Source organism: Puma concolor, chromosome D2, assembly GCF_028749965.1.
Source record: "Puma concolor isolate L17-30 chromosome D2, mPumCon1.1.hap2, whole genome shotgun sequence".
Lineage (NCBI taxonomy): Eukaryota > Metazoa > Chordata > Mammalia > Carnivora > Felidae > Puma > Puma concolor.
The window spans coordinates 56297770-56314420 of record NC_141677.1 but is presented as its reverse complement, the minus strand read 5'-3'; the positions used below and the strand labels follow the sequence as shown (position 1 = coordinate 56314420).

General features: G+C 40.9%; 1 protein-coding gene across 5 annotated transcripts in view; it reads right to left on the bottom strand.

Annotated features, from left to right (window-relative positions):
• Positions 1 to 394: 394 nt before the first annotated feature.
• The window catches only part of CC2D2B (coiled-coil and C2 domain containing 2B), a 98615-nt gene continuing 82358 nt past the window's right edge, over positions 395 to 16651 (bottom strand). For all 5 annotated transcript variants that reach the window (XM_025917801.2, XM_086680494.1, XM_086680493.1 and 2 more), the window contains 7 exons: positions 15084 to 15173; positions 12161 to 12274; positions 9936 to 10070; positions 9435 to 9557; positions 4780 to 4838; positions 2966 to 3143; positions 395 to 647 (listed from right to left, as the gene is read on the bottom strand). In XM_025917801.2, coding sequence (XP_025773586.2) covers positions 459 to 647; positions 2966 to 3143; positions 4780 to 4838; positions 9435 to 9557; positions 9936 to 10070; positions 12161 to 12274; positions 15084 to 15173 — 888 coding nt within the window. In that variant the 3' untranslated portion in view covers positions 395 to 458. The remainder of the gene's footprint in view (positions 648 to 2965; positions 3144 to 4779; positions 4839 to 9434; positions 9558 to 9935; positions 10071 to 12160; positions 12275 to 15083; positions 15174 to 16651) is intronic.

The window sequence follows — 16651 nt, the reverse complement described above, 5'->3', positions numbered from 1 at the left end:
CTTGTTTAAAATAATGTGGGTTCTGGAGCTCCACTCCCAAAGGTTCCCATTCAGTAGGTCTTAGGGGGATGTGGGAATTTGCATTTTCAACAATGGTCTCCAGGTGATTCAGTTGAGCTGGTGTGACGCCTACGATTTGAGTAATACTGGCTTAAAAGGTAGGGGCCAGAATTGCTTCTTTCCCATGATAAGACCCACTGTAGACAGTGACCGAAGGCCACCAGACTGACTGAAGTGTTTTCCTTGAAGAGGTCGGGAGGTCATCTAGACTCATTCTCAAAGGTTCACGGAGTGGGTCTCCATGGTGCCTAACTCTATAAGAGAACCAACAATCGGGCTCACATTTGGCTGGATTTGAGGATAAGTAGCAAAATCTAAAAGTACCGGAAAAGTCTTGATTGCTTTGGGCGAGGGGCCCATGGCCTATATATTTTTTTTTCCTTTTTCCTTCTTCCTTTTCACTCATGTCGAGCTAAGGAAGCCAAATAGACCCACACAGATAATACGTTGTTTGGGTATGGGTGAATGTATACAGCTAGAGCAAATTCTGTCTGGGGAAATTCAGAAGAGTGAATTCCAGTTTGATACACAGCGTCAATAATTGACTGCACATCAGTGTATGGCATCTGCATAGGAAATCCTGTGACCTAGACAAAAGACAGAATAACATGTAAACCCATGCTACAGGCATGTAGGCAGTCAGGAATTATTGTATGCAAAAATATTACAGAAGCCTCAAAAAATGGTAGTCACGAAGTAATGTTATTTTCTAGGTGCTTACAATTGATGTGGGAAACAAAGGCAGAAGAAAATGGTAGATAGAATTAAATTTCCTTATAACCTGCAGCCCATTGACAAACACTTGAGGCTGGTGGAGTAAAATGTTTCTCCAGGAACTCCCTGCTATCTTAATGTTAATGCTTTGCTAGAGGGAAAAACAACCTTAGCTTGACAATAGCTAGGCCTCCAGTATCTCGTGAGTCTTCTTTAGCATATGAAAATCTCACTGGAAACTTCCCCTGGACTCTACCTCCCCCACTCCAGAGTATATAACCAGTCTCTCCTCCTGCTCCTGGGGCAGCTCTTTCTGCCCACCGGTCCTGTCCCCATGCTTTAAAAAATAACCTTTTTGCACCAAAGACATCTTCAAGAATTCTTTCTTGGCCGTTGCCTGTGGACCCCACAGACCCCACTATCACCCCCAAAACTTCATCAACCGTGTTCCAGGAACAGTACTAAATGCTTCACATACATATTTAATCCTCAAATAACCTTATGAGGTAGGTTCTACTATAATTCCCACTTTCCAGGGAGAGAGGAACAAAGCCAGATACCACAGCCCTCACACTTAACACTCCAAATACGTACACCCTTTCTAGAATAGCAAACTGCCAATGGGAATATTACTTGGTCCTACAAATGAGGTGTTTAAGTGAGCATTATGGAAGAATTTATTTAACACTGATTCAATTTATATTTATTAAGTGACAACTGTGTGACAGGATTAAAGGATTATGGTACATGGTCCTATGTAAAATTATCTATTTAATAAGACGCAGATAACAATCAGAAACCTCTTTCAAGCCTTAGATTGCTTACTTCAGGAGGCTTTTCTTGATCCTTAAATCTGTTCATGTGTTCTTCCCATGTGGTTGCAATAGGATGCTGTCCTTCCCTAACTTACTTTGTAAACTAGACTGCAATTACATGTTTTCTGGTCTGTCTCATTAGCCTGTAGTTTCTGTGAATGCACAAGATTGTATCTGTCTTGTTTACTGTCATAACCCCAGTGCCTAACACAAGGCCTGTCACATGTAATACAAATAATAATAAACATCTGCTGAACACTTGCTAAGTGCTGGGTGCTGTGGTAAGTAGCAGCTCATTTAATCCTCACCAGAACCACAAACCAGATTAACTATTTTTATCCCTGTTTATCTTGCCCAGTGGGGTGGAAAGTATAAAGGAGTTAGGTAACTTGGTCAAAACTAGTGATAAATGGTTGAACCGGGGTTTGAATCCAAACCACAAGATTAAGCTCAGGTTTATGATTATGTGTTACTAAGTAGATAATTTTACAAAGAAAGTACACATTTTAAACCTTGGCTTATATTAACCTCGGTTTATATTGCTTTGCTTATCTGTTTACCACTAATTCTGTTTTTTTAATGCAAATAAAAGCAACTTCCTCCCTATTCATGAATAAATAGCACCCACAGATCCCTCTTTGACAGCTTAAGTACTTAACTCCAGCCAGATTCCTTCTTTTCTTCTCTCAGAGGGTTTCCCTAGAAAATGTGTAGTCTACGAGATGGTAGGGGGAAAGAATCTCACTCTTGGGAGGCTGGGGCTTTCAAAAACCCATTGGATCAATTCACAGGGAAGAGTCAGTGACAGGATGTCAAGAGCTGGTGGTAGGTAGGGGAAAAACAATATACCCAATGCCCACCATGTCTGTTTATAAACTTGTTGAGTTTGAGATACCTTTTAACCAACCAAGATGATGACAAATGTGTTGGCAAATATATAAGAAAGGAGGTCAGGAAAGAAGACCAGGCTGGATACAGAAATTTGGGAGTATTTTGCATGTGAAAGGTATCAAAGCTTGCCTGGAGTCCTCTTGCCCAGAACCAAGGACAGAAAATCTAGTCTATTGCTACCATCCAGAGATCATTTTTCAATTTCTTATTTACAGGTTACTTTTTTTTTTCATCTCTTTTTCCAAACTTTGTGGCTATATAACATAAAACATATCAAGAAAATGTCATGCAGTGTGGTCATGGTAATAGTTGTTCAGTCTATTTGAAATTGCTTAGTCTACAAATAAATGTATTTTAATGCCTTATCATCTGTTGTCTAGGATCAAGATAAAAAAGCATTTCAGGGATATTGAAGATTACTATTCCCTAGCAATTAACAACATAGATACAACAAATGTCATTAATGCACTAAATCATACACATACCCAATAAAATTGGAGTAGTCTTTCAAATTCACCCTCTTCTTCAGATAAAACAAAGCTTCCAGTGCCAAGTTCTAGCTTAGGAAGGATTTTTTGCAAAATATAAGTACATTGTCGATTCCAGCGTGTTGGCTGTTTAGGTCGCCATTCCATCATTTTACATTTCAGAGTCCTCTCAATCCTAAAGTAAAAATGCAAAGGTTATTTTATGACAAATTACAATTCATGTAATAAACGTGATAAGAGTGTTGTCACTTTACTCAAGTGCAAGAATATTTTTTTAAATTTTATTTAGGATGAACCAGACCTTCATGGCTAAGGATATCTACCATCATTCACATTAATCAAGTTGGGGAGAAGCAGGCACTTGCTTGGCTTGGGAAAGCAAGAAGCTTCCCAGGAGAGCCAACAGTTGGATCTCAAAGGGACATCTCTTTTCTGGTTACCACAAGACAGCTGCCTACTGGGTGTGATGTGACAACGTCTACTGTCTGATCACTGGACTGACATCCCCATTCTCCAGGGCCCTCTTCTGTCATAAAATATTGTGTTTCCAAGAAACTGCATTTATGAAAGTTGAGATATCTGGTCTGGGTGATGTCAGCAGGGATGGATTTATTAGATTAGTTAATACAGGAAGCATGGTTGGAAGGAAATGAGGCACAGACTGATAAGTATGATGATCAGTTTCCCCCGCTAGAATGTACACTCCATAAAGGCAGAGATTTGTGCCTTTGTATTCAGCCCCTAGAACAGTGCCTGCTGGTAGATTATTCAAGGGACAGTGTACATTGGTTGACGGGGCCCCCTTGAGAAGCCTCATCTTTACACAGAATCACTGTGTGCTTAAAAACAAAAAGCCACTGGGAATTTCCTCCTGGCTGAGTCTGTAGTGTGACTGAGTAGTTTTGGAGTTTGCAGAGTCCCAGAAGCAGCTAAGCATCAGAACCACTTGTAGGGCTTTATCAACATATTTCACCTTCAGGTATTGATTCAACAGGTCTGGTCTGGGATCCTGGCATCTATTTTTTAAAATAGTTCTAGAAGTGATTCTGATGAAAACCAGAAGTTGGAATCATTTCTCTACTGCATTGCTTCCCTTTTTTGTTAAGAACTGGGGAAGAAGGAAGGAAATAAGAGGTGGGAGCTGTGTACTAGTGAGAGAAGGGAGTGGCAATATTATTTGTTATGTTTTGTTTTGATTAGTTGGTCGGGGCTTATATGGCAGCCTGCTATGTCAGCATGAGTCACTGGAGACAGTAAGATCTAGAAGCTTCTGACACATTTGGAGTAGGAGCAAGCCCTGCTGTAAAGTTTGTGACTTTGACAAACTTGTTCAGCTTGACCGAACAACTCCTTGGGACGTGTGTGTGTTTGGGGAAGGGGGGAGTGCTGATGAGGGACAATATTGATGTTTCTACCACCCAACTTGGATGTTTTTTCCATACTCCAAGTGGTGGGCCATTTACCTTCATTTCCTTTCAAGAAGTATTAGTTACTGCATTATTGTTACCATAACTTCAACAGGTGTCTGTGTTGAGAACTTCCCAGCAGTAGCCCTACAATATTTTCCAGAGGCAACCACTTTTTAACTTAGATGGTCTTTTGTAAGGAGTGTCCTGGAATGGCAGAGGGACTGCTTTTTGATGCACGGACCAAAAGTCAATGACTCAGTGGAAGACACTTACCATAACCTCCATCTCTTGCTTCTATTGCTGAATCTAATAGGTATTTTGAGAGCCTGGGTTGGAGAACTGAAAGGAGCAAGAGATTAGGGAGGAAACGTAGTAATCGTAATATATAAATAAAGGTCATACCTGTTCTTTAGATCTTCTATCATGCTTTTATTAGTCTCACAATAAATTATTTCCTCAGGCTGAAACACATAGACAACTGAAAGTTATAAAAGATTCTAGGGAGACCACTTTGACATCACAGTCACCCCTGGAGTGCTAATTATAATGAGGGGAACCCAAACCACTTTCATGTGGCAAAAGCACTCCACCACAGAAGCACAAAGGTAAAACACAGATCAGTGTTTCCTTTGATTTTAGTATTACTTCACCAGAGCGCGGGATGAGGAGTGGATTTACAAGGTATTTTTCCTGGGTAAGACAGGTCTGCTGGCCACATTCATTTATTCAAACAAACATTTGACATGCTTATTGGTTATACCAGAAAATCTTTGGCACCTGCACTAGTCTCGTCCACTTATCAACCGTGGCCTTGGTGAAGTCACTTAACTTCTCCAAGTCTCCGATACCACATCTTTAAGAGAGGGACAATAATAGTACTTACTTCCCTAGGGTCTTGTGAAGATTTTGATATAAAGTAATATATGCAAAGCCTGGCACATATCGTTCAATAAAAATCAGGTATTATTACTACTACTCTTTCATTTTTTGAAAAAATTTTTGAAAGAGAGAGAGAGAGAGAGAGAGAGAGGGCATGAGCAGGAGAGAGGGGCAGAGGCAGAGAGAGAGAGAAAGAGAGAGAGAATCCCAAGCAGGCTCCACACTCAGTGCAGAGCTCCACACAGGACTCAATCCCATGACCCTGGGATCATGACCTGAGCCAACCGACGTGCACAGACGTGCAACCGACTGAACCAAATCAGGCGCCCTACTACTCTTTTAACATGGTTTGTTATCTTCCTTCTTTGGTTGAATATCCTTTTCTTCCAGCTGGCAGGAGCCAGGTCTTTGTGTGCATGTCCCTCCCTGCAGGGCTCACATGGACAAGACAGAGGGGCTGGGCTTGGGCATTTTTATTTTGAGCATTCCCGAACTGAGAAATACAGGTAGCTGTAGAGATAGGGACATGGGCGGAAGGAGGCTTGTGCAATAAGAGGGCAACAGTTTTCAGACCTCTAGGGGCTAGAATATTTCAAGAGTGATTGAGAAGATTCAGTCTGTCAGGTGATGATCTAACCCAGTGGTTCCAGAAGTGTGGCCCCTGGACCAGCAACCTCACACCTGGGAACTTGTTAGAGATACAAATTCTCAGCCCCCATGTGGTACCCGCTGAATTAGAAACTCACAGGGCAAGGCCCAGCAGTCTGCCAGGGTTCTGATGCCACCATGGATAGATTAGACAACAGTCCCAGGCACAGGGAGTTTCCCCACAACAGATTCCTCCAGGAGAGGGGAGACACTGGAAAAAGGAAACTATGAACTCCAACGTCATGTTGCAGGGCCACCAGCTGTCCCAGACAGCACAGGTAAACTGAATGCCTTTATTGCTGCCACCAACCACTGTGTAACCCTCCAAGGCCCCCACTCCCCTCCCTGGCCCCTCCCTCCGTCAGGTAACTAGTGGATTAGTTAGGCCACCTTCAGGCCTGAAAAAGAGGCCTGGGTTAACGTTAACTCGATAAGTTTATGAGGTGTTAGTCCACTTGCTTTCTTTGGCAAAGGCCCTTTCTTTCAGGGAATTCATATCTTTTAAAAATTCAAGAGGATCTCCCTGTTAACTTCATCCTTGAGTACCCACATGCTCATCTTACACACTCAAATTTGGGTTCACAATTGTGACAAAAAACAAGTGTTCACCACAGATAGTGGTTTATTTTGGGATGTGTGTTGCAAGACAGAAGATTGAGGGCCATTAATCCACAAGAGAGAATAGAGATGCAAGTCAAATGCAATACTGGGTTTTATATTTATAGATTCGACATGACAAAAGGTTTTGTTTCCATACTTGGGCAGAGTGGCTTTTAAAAACTACAATTTTGATCACGGCAGCCCTTGCCTTAGTGATGTTAGCTTCTGACTGTCCTGAGGACAGGCGCCCATGTCCTTACCAGGACTCTGCTCACCCCTGAGCTTGTCTTGCTCACCCCCTGGCCGCAGCCAAGCTGGCCTTTTAGCTCCTCGACAGACACCTGCCTGCACCTGCTGGTCGTCATGCCTGCTGTGCCCTCTCCTCTGCCGGGACTATTCTCTATTCCGACCTTCCTCCAGGCCAGTTCCTGCTCACCTTCCTCACTCTGCTGGTCACTGCTTTTTACCCAGGAAGCCCCAGGAGCTGTCCTTCCCCTCAGGCCCTCTGCTGCACACTCCCCAAAGCACACTCATTTCTTCTGTGATTGCATTTACCACTCTGTCCTGCAATTGCCTGCTCCCTTCTCTTTCCTCCTTGAGAACACAAGTCCTGGCAATACTGAGACCCACGTTTTCCTTGTGGTACTGATGCCTCACATAGCGCAGGCACACAAGCAACATTTCACCGAAGCCCTAATAGAATGATTAACAGTAAACAAAAAAACCCTCATCTCTAAATATGTCACCTCGCTGCCAGAGGCGGCAATACATCAGTTGCAACTTTGGGATGGGAAAAGCAAGGCATGGCCTGTGGATGCTGAAAATGTTGTTTGCTCTAGAGAGATAACTACACTTCCCCTTCTTTAAAATGACTTTACAACAGGAAATATGTATACATATATACGCACGCTTGCATCACACGGAGAATGTTTAGAAGGATGCACAAGTAACTACTAACAGTGTTTATTTCTTAGGGAGTGGGAAAGAGATGTTGAAAGGGAGAGACATTCTTTGTACAGTTTGGTACTGTATGATCCCCTCTCTGTAACTTCCATGCATTCCTTCTGATTTTGTGAAATGGCTCAAATATATAGATGAGCATAGAGAACAAGGTAATGAAAATCCACCCATCATACCTACCACTTAGCTACATCTCACCTTTGCATTCTTGCATATTTGTTTTAGATTTTTTTAAAAAGAAGTAAAACATTACAGACTTGAAGTACTTTGTATGTTGCTCCCCGACCTCATTCCTTTTTTTCCTCTCTCCAAAGGTCACCTTTAACCTAAATTTGGTATGTATCATTTCTAGGAATGCTTTTACACCATCAATATGTGTCTATATATACATAAACAGCACATCATTTTCAAACTTTATATAAGTGATTTTGTATTATGTGTCATTTCATATATTTTTCATTTTGCTTGACATTACTTTGTTTTATATTCATTCCTGTTGATACGCATAGCTCTAGATCAATGACTCTCAACCTCAGTTGCACACTGGAATCACCCGGGGAGCTTTAAATAACATGGGTGTGTATGTCCCACCCTTAGCGACTCTGATGTAATGGATGTACAGTCAAGTTGAGAACTAGTGTAAGTTGGTTCATACTTTTTTTTCTTCTGTTACGTAGAAGAAATCATACTATGAGTACTTCACAACTCATGTATTCTTTTTCTGGTTGATGAATTCTTTTCTCATTTTTTTTTCCTATTTCAAGCAATTCTATAAAGAACACTGTTGTACTTGCTGTCTTCCTGTGCATGTTCCTCTAGGGTATATGCTGAGAAGATGAACTGGTGGGTCAAGGTTGAGCATCTTCAGCTTTATCAGATCTCGTCACACTGCTTTCCAGAGCACTTACAGCAATTTACCCTCCCACCACTTCTCCTCTTTGCCAGCACTTGGTATGGTCATACTTAAATTTTTTTTTGCCAATCTTAACCATGTAAAGAGGTGCTTTGTTGTTTTAAATTGTATTTTCCTGATTGTGAGTGAGATTGAGCATTCAAGTTTCTGCTTCTATGAATTGTTTTCTGCCTATTTTTCTACTATATTTTCCACTATCTTCTTTTAACTTTCACTTCCTCTCGGCTCATAGCTCTTAGTTTATGGATTTTGTAATTGCCTGCACCTTGCCATGCCAGGGGCCTCGATCCAGAAACAGCCACTGAAGTGGAATTTGGGGTCCCTCACAAAGGGACGTCACATGCACCACAGATCCACTGGCTGAGCCACCTGGTAATTCCGTCGTTCTTGACCTCGGGTCTGTGCTTCCACCCCTGCCTCGGTTCTCCTGGCACTGGGTCTGCAGCTTTTCTTCTCCATCTGCTTTTGAGAGTAGTGACGCAGGGGGACCCATCCCAATCCCTAGCTTCGAAAAGTGAGGCTGGCCCGGTTCCCTGGATTTCATGAACCGTTTTCAGCCCTTGTTGCCGTCCTTCATTCAGCCCTACTCATTGCTAGTATTTCTGTCCTGTTTCTACTCCATGAGATCATTGTCATGGTTTGGAGCCCAGGTAAACCTTTTCTTTTTCAATCTTTTTATTTTATCATTACCATGGGTGTGGAGCAGAGGGCTAGGTCAAGGTAAACTTACGACACCATCTTGACATTATATTTTCAGTTTTAGAATAAACATTTACATTTTTTCCCTTTAAAATCTACATTCACTTTGAAGATGATGCCTTCTTTTCAATTCTTCTTTTCTGCAAGTAGAGGAGTATGATAGGAGTAGCCCAAACTCAGGCTGGATGGCAGAGAAAACTAGATTTTATTAGCATTGCCAAATCACTCAGTCTGCAATCAGCTGTATAAACATAACGAGAGCTGGCACAACTGGTAAAGATTAGAACCGATGGTAACTTTCATCGGTTATTTTCATGGTAAATTTTCATGGTAAATTCTGAGAAGAATTTAGTTTTACCTGTATGCTTTGTACGTTTGTCCCTTGGAAATCTTTTGGAAGCAACTGTTTCCAGAAACTTTCTTTTGAATAGTCAAAATGTACAGCCATTGGCGTATTATTTTGTTGAATATTAAACCAGACCTATTAAAACATTAACATAAAATCGGTATAGGCACATGGGAGCACAAAGCCCCTACTGGTTAGGATGGAGAAAAAGTTTACAGCCCTACTACCCAGCGAAGGTAGAAGCCAAGGGAGGTTCTGAGGTAGGAGGTAGAGATTCCAAGGGCATGTGAACATTAGATTGATCACTGGTTCTCAACCTTGGAGGCACTACAGAATCACCTGGGGAACTTTAGGGATTGAAGAATCCCTGGCTCCATAACCCAGGGATTCTACTTGAACATCTGTATTTTCTTCAGAGTCCACATGGTTCTAATGTAGAGCCAGAGTAGAGGAGAACTGCCTGACTCTTGAGGATATTAACTCCAAATAAGGCTTCTTTCCCCAGATACTTACATTTCCATCATCAAACAAACAGTCCACACTTTGTAAGGGACAAAATGGGTCAAACTGCTTATGACATTGCCCAGTTAATGGATTCCAAAGCAAATATTCATCAGTTTCTTGAGTTAATACATAAGCTACTTGCCCCTGTGTGAGGAAAAAGATGGTTAACGTCATTTTTGGCAGGTGGTTGATTCAACTCATTTTTGTATGTGGAAATTGTAATGTAAGTATATGATATCTTTGAGTTCTACAAGTCTTTTTGGGGGGAGTCTTCAAAGTCTTTTTGAAAAGGAAAAAAGCTAAAGCTCTAGAACTCCTCAGGCCCAGGCTAGCATGAGGATTCAAATGAGAGAACTTCTGAGCTGGTGCTGCCATGTGCAGCCCTGTAAGGTTTACCCTCGCAGCAATGAAACATGTTGCTCTAGAAAAATCAGTATGTTTTGACAATTTCCCAACCGCTAGCACTGAAGTGTTTTTTTCTTAATTTTTCTTAACATGTTTATTCATTTTTTGAGAGACAGAGAGAGACAGAGTGCGAGCAGGGGAGGGGCAGAGAGAGAGGGAGACAGAATCTGAAGCAGGCTCTGAGCTGTCAGCACAGAGCCCGATGCGGGGCTTGAACCCACGAACCACAAGATCATGACCCGAGCTGAAGGATGCTTATCCTGAAGTGTTTTAAGGTAGGGATACTTTGGTCTAATGCACACAAAAGCACTATATAGGCCAGCCCTGCTTTGAGTGGAATATACTTGGGGACTGAATTTAGGAAATGGACACTTGCCGAAGGCTCTGAAAAAGCCAAGTGAAGTTAAAAGGTCATTAAGTTAATTTTGAGCATAAGATCTGGCATTGGAGGCTAGAGAGAAAGTATACAGGGGACCATCTGAGGAATAAAAGTAATCATTATGTTATTATTCTGTTCTTAACATACCTTTTTAAGTGCAAAGTTTTATTAGCAAAGAATAACAATTTCAGGTAATAATAAAGACTATTGAACACTTAATGGGAATATGTGCACCAGGCACCATGCTCAGCATTCACACTAAATTTTTCACTTGCATTCACTCCAAATTCTTTGAGGTAGGGGTGATCATTACGCTCATCTTTCAGATAGAGTCAGAGGTTGAAGGGCTTGTGTAGTGTAACCATATAGTCCTATTTATGGGGAAGATAACTGAGGTTCAGAAAAGTAAGTAAACAAGGCTGAGACTATACAGTCAGTAAATGGCATTGCTGGGTTTTCAACCGCTCTTTGACCCCCCAAACACATATTCTTAACACTGTGCCTGGTCTCTCCAAAGCTCTGGTTCTTTATCAATGTGCTTGGCTTCTTTTCAGGAAGGGGGAGGCTTCGCCTCAACCACAGAGCTGAGGTGAAACACACAGCCGAAGTACCTACCACCCATGGTGTTGACTCGCAGGCATAAATGCAAATATTTGTTGAAATACTGTTGACTGTTTACTGCCATCTAGTGGCACTTAAACCTACACATGGGGATCGTGGGGGAAATTAACCACGAGCTTTTAGCCTGCTAAAAGAAATAATAAGCCATGCCAAGGAAACATAGAGAAATAAGTGATCACAACACAAAGCCTAAAACGAGACTGGATATCTTGACCCTCATCAAGATATTCGTGGTAGAAATAGAAACAGTCCAAAGGAAGATAGTGTTCTGGAGGTATGAATGCAGGAGTATATAATTAAGGTGTAAAAATGTCAGTAGGTAAATTCAAATTGCAGGCCCACTTCTTGTATGACTAAAAAGCGAGAAATGAAGAATAAGGAGAAGTATTTCTTAAGGATCTTTAAATATAGCATTAGAAAATTATAAAGATGATAGTGGTGGTGATGGTTAATAACTCCTACAGCCATCACTATAACTGTTAGACCACCACCACCACCACCACCAAGTGGTGACTATTGAGTTTTCACCATGGACCAAGGTGCTATTCTCAGTGCCACACAGTCACTATGTAACTTAACATTTTAGTAACCCCATGAAGTAGCACTATTATTAGTACAGTTTTACAAAGAAAAGAAAGGAAAGCCTTTCTTTACACTGTGGTCATTTGGATGAACCAACATTATCCTCTTAACTAAATCATTGGTTGCCCATGAAATTCCCCCATTAGCTTGTGAAAAGAAGGAAAATTGGGATTGAGGTCTTTTAAACTTACAGCTGAAAGCTGATTAGTTTTGTTTACACTATGTAAATATTAACACCAGCACTTACTTCCAACATTGAAGTCCCCAGGACGACTAAAGCTTTCTTTCCAAAATACAGAAAGAAATTACAGAGCAGTATGGCATGCTCTTCCTTATTCCCAATAGCCAAACTGATGCAGCGCTAAGGCAAAAGAAAAGCAACAAGGCCGGAAGAAAATGGAAGAGAAAGATAAGCAATGCAAGCATCCAACAGACTTGGGGCCCCTCTCCTCCCTCCAGCTTCAAACACACATATTTTTGCCAGGTCGCTGGGATGACTGACCGCAAAGCTGCAAGGTCTGGTACCTTCTGCCTTTGAAAACACTGGCGAGAACACTAGCTTGGAATATAGGGGTCACTCTACCGTGGGGCAATTAATATGGATACTGTGCAAGTGACCAAACAGTTTATCATCCAATCTAGAACGTTTCTGTTAAGGACAAATATTAAACTGCTCTGGGCAAACTGGGACATATGGACTGATATTCTAAGAAAACCTCATGTGATAGGAAATCCCATAGAGTTTTTAGGGGAAAGGATCCTTTGGTCAATGGAGCTATACACTGTCGTGTACCAATATGGTGCTCTCAAGTCATAGAGAGGAAGAGATTGGAGTTGAGGCCCAGTCAGGGAGATGATTGAAACATCTTCAACTAAAAAAGCTGGACAGTTGGGGCTGGGTGTAGTCAAATATAGGGTGCCTAGTAAAACAGTTGTTGCAAGAGAGTAAAAGCACGACAGAGGTGGCAGACTGGTGGTCTATGACCTAGTTCTACTCTAAAGGTGTGTTTTTTGTTTGGCCCTGGAATGTTTTTTAAAATTGGGAGAGCTCATATAAAACTCTGCATTTCCGGCTTCCCTTGAAAAAATCAGAAGATCTAACAACATAAACGGGCCCAAATGTTCATACAGCAAGTCTGTTGTTGTTGAATAGCAGCTGCAACATTTAGACAGGACGCGTGCCTTCCAGTTCAGTACAGTCCTCTGTAAAGGGCTGTAGTGGCCAGGGAGGTGGGGGATGTGGGACCTCAGGAAGTGACTATTTACCATTCTGTATGAAAGCATTTCAGTGTTTTAATAACTGATATGGTCATATCTGTTCACACTGGCAGAATATGGTGGTGAGGGATGGAGTTTAGGGAGGATGGTAACATGGCTCCTCTCAAAGAAAAGTGTGAACAGAAGAGTGAAGGGCAGAGTATGAGTGGTCTTCATTGTCAGGCCAAGGAGGTTGCCCTGACTGGATTTCATAAGAGGAGGAGAGAACAGGTGAGAACAGGTAACTAACATACGGAGTTCCAGATGCCTGCATATATGTTATCCTTTCAAAACCTCTGTATGACACAGATGAGGAAGTCGAGGTCCAAGGAAGCTAAATGATCTATCTTAGGTCCCAAAGCTCTTAAGTGGTTGAAGTGGGATTTGAACCAAGGTTTGTTTTTCTCCACAGACTGTGTGTTAGGAAGGAGAAAATAACACTTGTCCTGTGACAGTCTAATAGTCATATATCATGGGCATCCCATGGCCAAAGAGTTCATGTCAGTGGGAAGACATTAGCCAAGAGGAATCCTATACTTGTAATAACCTCTCGGTAATGGGTATTGTTTGGATTGGTGGTTGGGGGTGGGGAGGGACTCGAGAGTACTAGTGTTTGCCTGAATGGTTATTTTTTAGCTATTTTAGAGGCTCTTTCAATGTTCTGCAGGATTATAATACCCATGAACACATTTTGATTAGATGAGAGAGTCTCAGAAGAGTTTACAGTTAATGACCTCTTTGAGTTCTACTAGATTTGAATTACTGAATCACTGGAACCACATGCTTGTGTCTCCCTTGTTCTCACTTACCAAAAGACAGTGACCTATTAAGTTAGCCCTGTGCCCCCTAAATCCATTTCAGCTCAACTCTAACTTCTAAAACATTCTAGATAAGTACCAGGACCATTGGCTCCAGATAGAAAGTGTCCCTCTCTAAGGCTCCTATCATACTAGTAATTTTCAATCAAAAATATTTGTTGAATGCTTGCTGACTTTACATAAAAATAAATAATAATCAAGTCTAGTTATTCATTCAAAGAGATTAAACTTGGGATGTATATGTGCAGAGTGTGGGTGTAGAGTCAATATATAAGCAACTAAATATAAGAGCACTGAAAAAAGTGCTCTACTTAAGGTTGCCAGATTTGTGGAAAACATAGGATGACCAATTAAATCTGCACTTAGTATAAACACATTTTTAGTATAAATATGTCTCAAATATTGCATGGGGCCTCTATTCTATTTGGCGACCAGTTTAAAGAGAATTTTAATCCAAGTGCTGAGGAAAGAGCATTGCTATGCATGCTCTTCATTGAGATGTGGGGAGATTGGGGAAAGCTTCTGAGCAGGGGCGGTCTTTGCCCTAGACTCAGTGTCTGTCCAGCTCCATAGTGACAAGCCAAGTTCTGTCTGGAGGATGTCATAATATTGTACTCCTGGAATTTCCATTGGATGAAAATATTCATGAGCTACCACTTATAACGTTGAATAGATTGTTCCTCTTGAGAATTCTTTTTTTTTAAATTTTTTTTTTAACATTTATTTATATTTGAGACAGAGAGAGACAGAGCATGAATGGGGGAGGGGCAGAGAGAGAGGGAGACACAGAATCGGAAGCAGGCTCCAGGCTCTGAGTCATCAGCCCACAGCCTGACGTGGGGCTCGAACTCACGGACTGCGAGATCGTGACCTGAGCTGAAGTCGGACGCTCAACTGACTGAGCCACCCAGGAGCCCCATCTTGAGAATTATTTCTATGGATTAATGATAGAGCTGCCTATGATGTATTAAATTATCAAATGATGTCAAATTTCACAAAACAAAGTATTACATATGTGCATACTATTTTTAAAAATCTATTTAAGAGAAAAGTAAGAAATACTATATATTTGAATTATAAAACATAATTTGTTACCTCTGATGTCATCCATATATCAAAACCATCATTTTCATCCAGAACATCGGGCACAACAGGAATCAAAGATACAAAGCGAGCAATGAGGTCCTAGAATAATATTAACTAACATTTATTAAGTGCATACTATATGCCCATCACTGGGCATAGTATTTTACACGCATGACCATCATATTTAGTGTATCCCATAAGCCCATGAAGTACATACTATTATTATTTTTGTTTTACAGAAGAGGAAAAAAAATCATAGCATGCTAGGATAACTTGCCCAGGGTCACACAGCTAACACAGTGCATGGAATCTCTGGGAACAAGCCCAAGTTAGCCTGACTCCAGAGGATGCCCATTAACCACTACACTTCACTGTAATAAATTCTAGAAAATTTAAACATTATGTATATTACCTATATACTTTAAATTATAACTGTTAAAAATTCTTAAAAAATATATTGAAGAATAGCAAAAGCTGATTTGCTTTTAGGTTCCAAATCTATTAGAATTATTTTTATTAATACAAGCTTGTTACAAGTTATTGGAGCAGGAAGATGTTGGTACAGCTTGCTTTCTCAAACAACACAAGTTATACTGTGGATTGTTCCCCCTACAGGGCTAGAGACAAGGACTCGGACTAAAATAGGAAAGTAGAAAGGGATACAAATAAATAATGAGTAACACAGAAAGTTTACTGACATTTTCATTGATTTATAATAGCCATCATTTATGCACCAATGACCTCCTACATTGGTCATGTTTTTGACTTCATGATTCATAGTCCTTCATAAGCAAAGTTGCTAGGAGTTATATTTAAAAACAAAACAAAACAAAACAAAAAAGGATTGGGGCACCTGGGAGGCTCAGTTGGTTGAGTATCTGACTCTTGACTTCAGCTCAGGTCATGATCCCAGGGTCATGGGATCAAGCTCCACGTTGGGCTCCACACTAAGCACGGAGCCTGCTTAAGATTCTGTTTCTCTCTCTCTCTTTCTCTCACTCCCTGACCCTTTCCCCTGCTCTCTTTCTCTCTCACTCTCTCTAAAATAAAAAACGAACAAACAAAAGACCTGCGAAGATGGTTTTTGATATAAATCTAGAGCATTATTATCTCTTTGGACTTTGGGTGTCAGAAAACATAGGCAGAAAGAAACTCATGATGGAAAGGCAGAGCATAGCAAAAAGCAACCTAAGTTAGGATATTTTATTTCATCCTAGAGTGTAGCTAAGGGAGCTTTATAGTGGAAAAATAATACAAATATTCTGAGGTGAGCCAACTGACTCAATCAAACCTGAATAAACAAAAGGTATAAATGATTTTTTGTGGATGCCTTTTAAGCAAAGCTTATTTTTTTTGCCTCAAAGAGGAGACTTATAGCTCTGATTTCACATTTTCCTTTCTTAAAGTGGTAGGAGTTTTTGAGTCCATAGTGAATAAATCTTCATTTTATATGAACTTCAATTTTGAGTATGTTTCTCTTGTCAGCTGGTAAATAGATATGCATAAAGGAAAAGTCACATAGGATGGGGTAGGAGGTGTTATGATGGCAGTTTACAGAGAAAAATATAACATAGTTT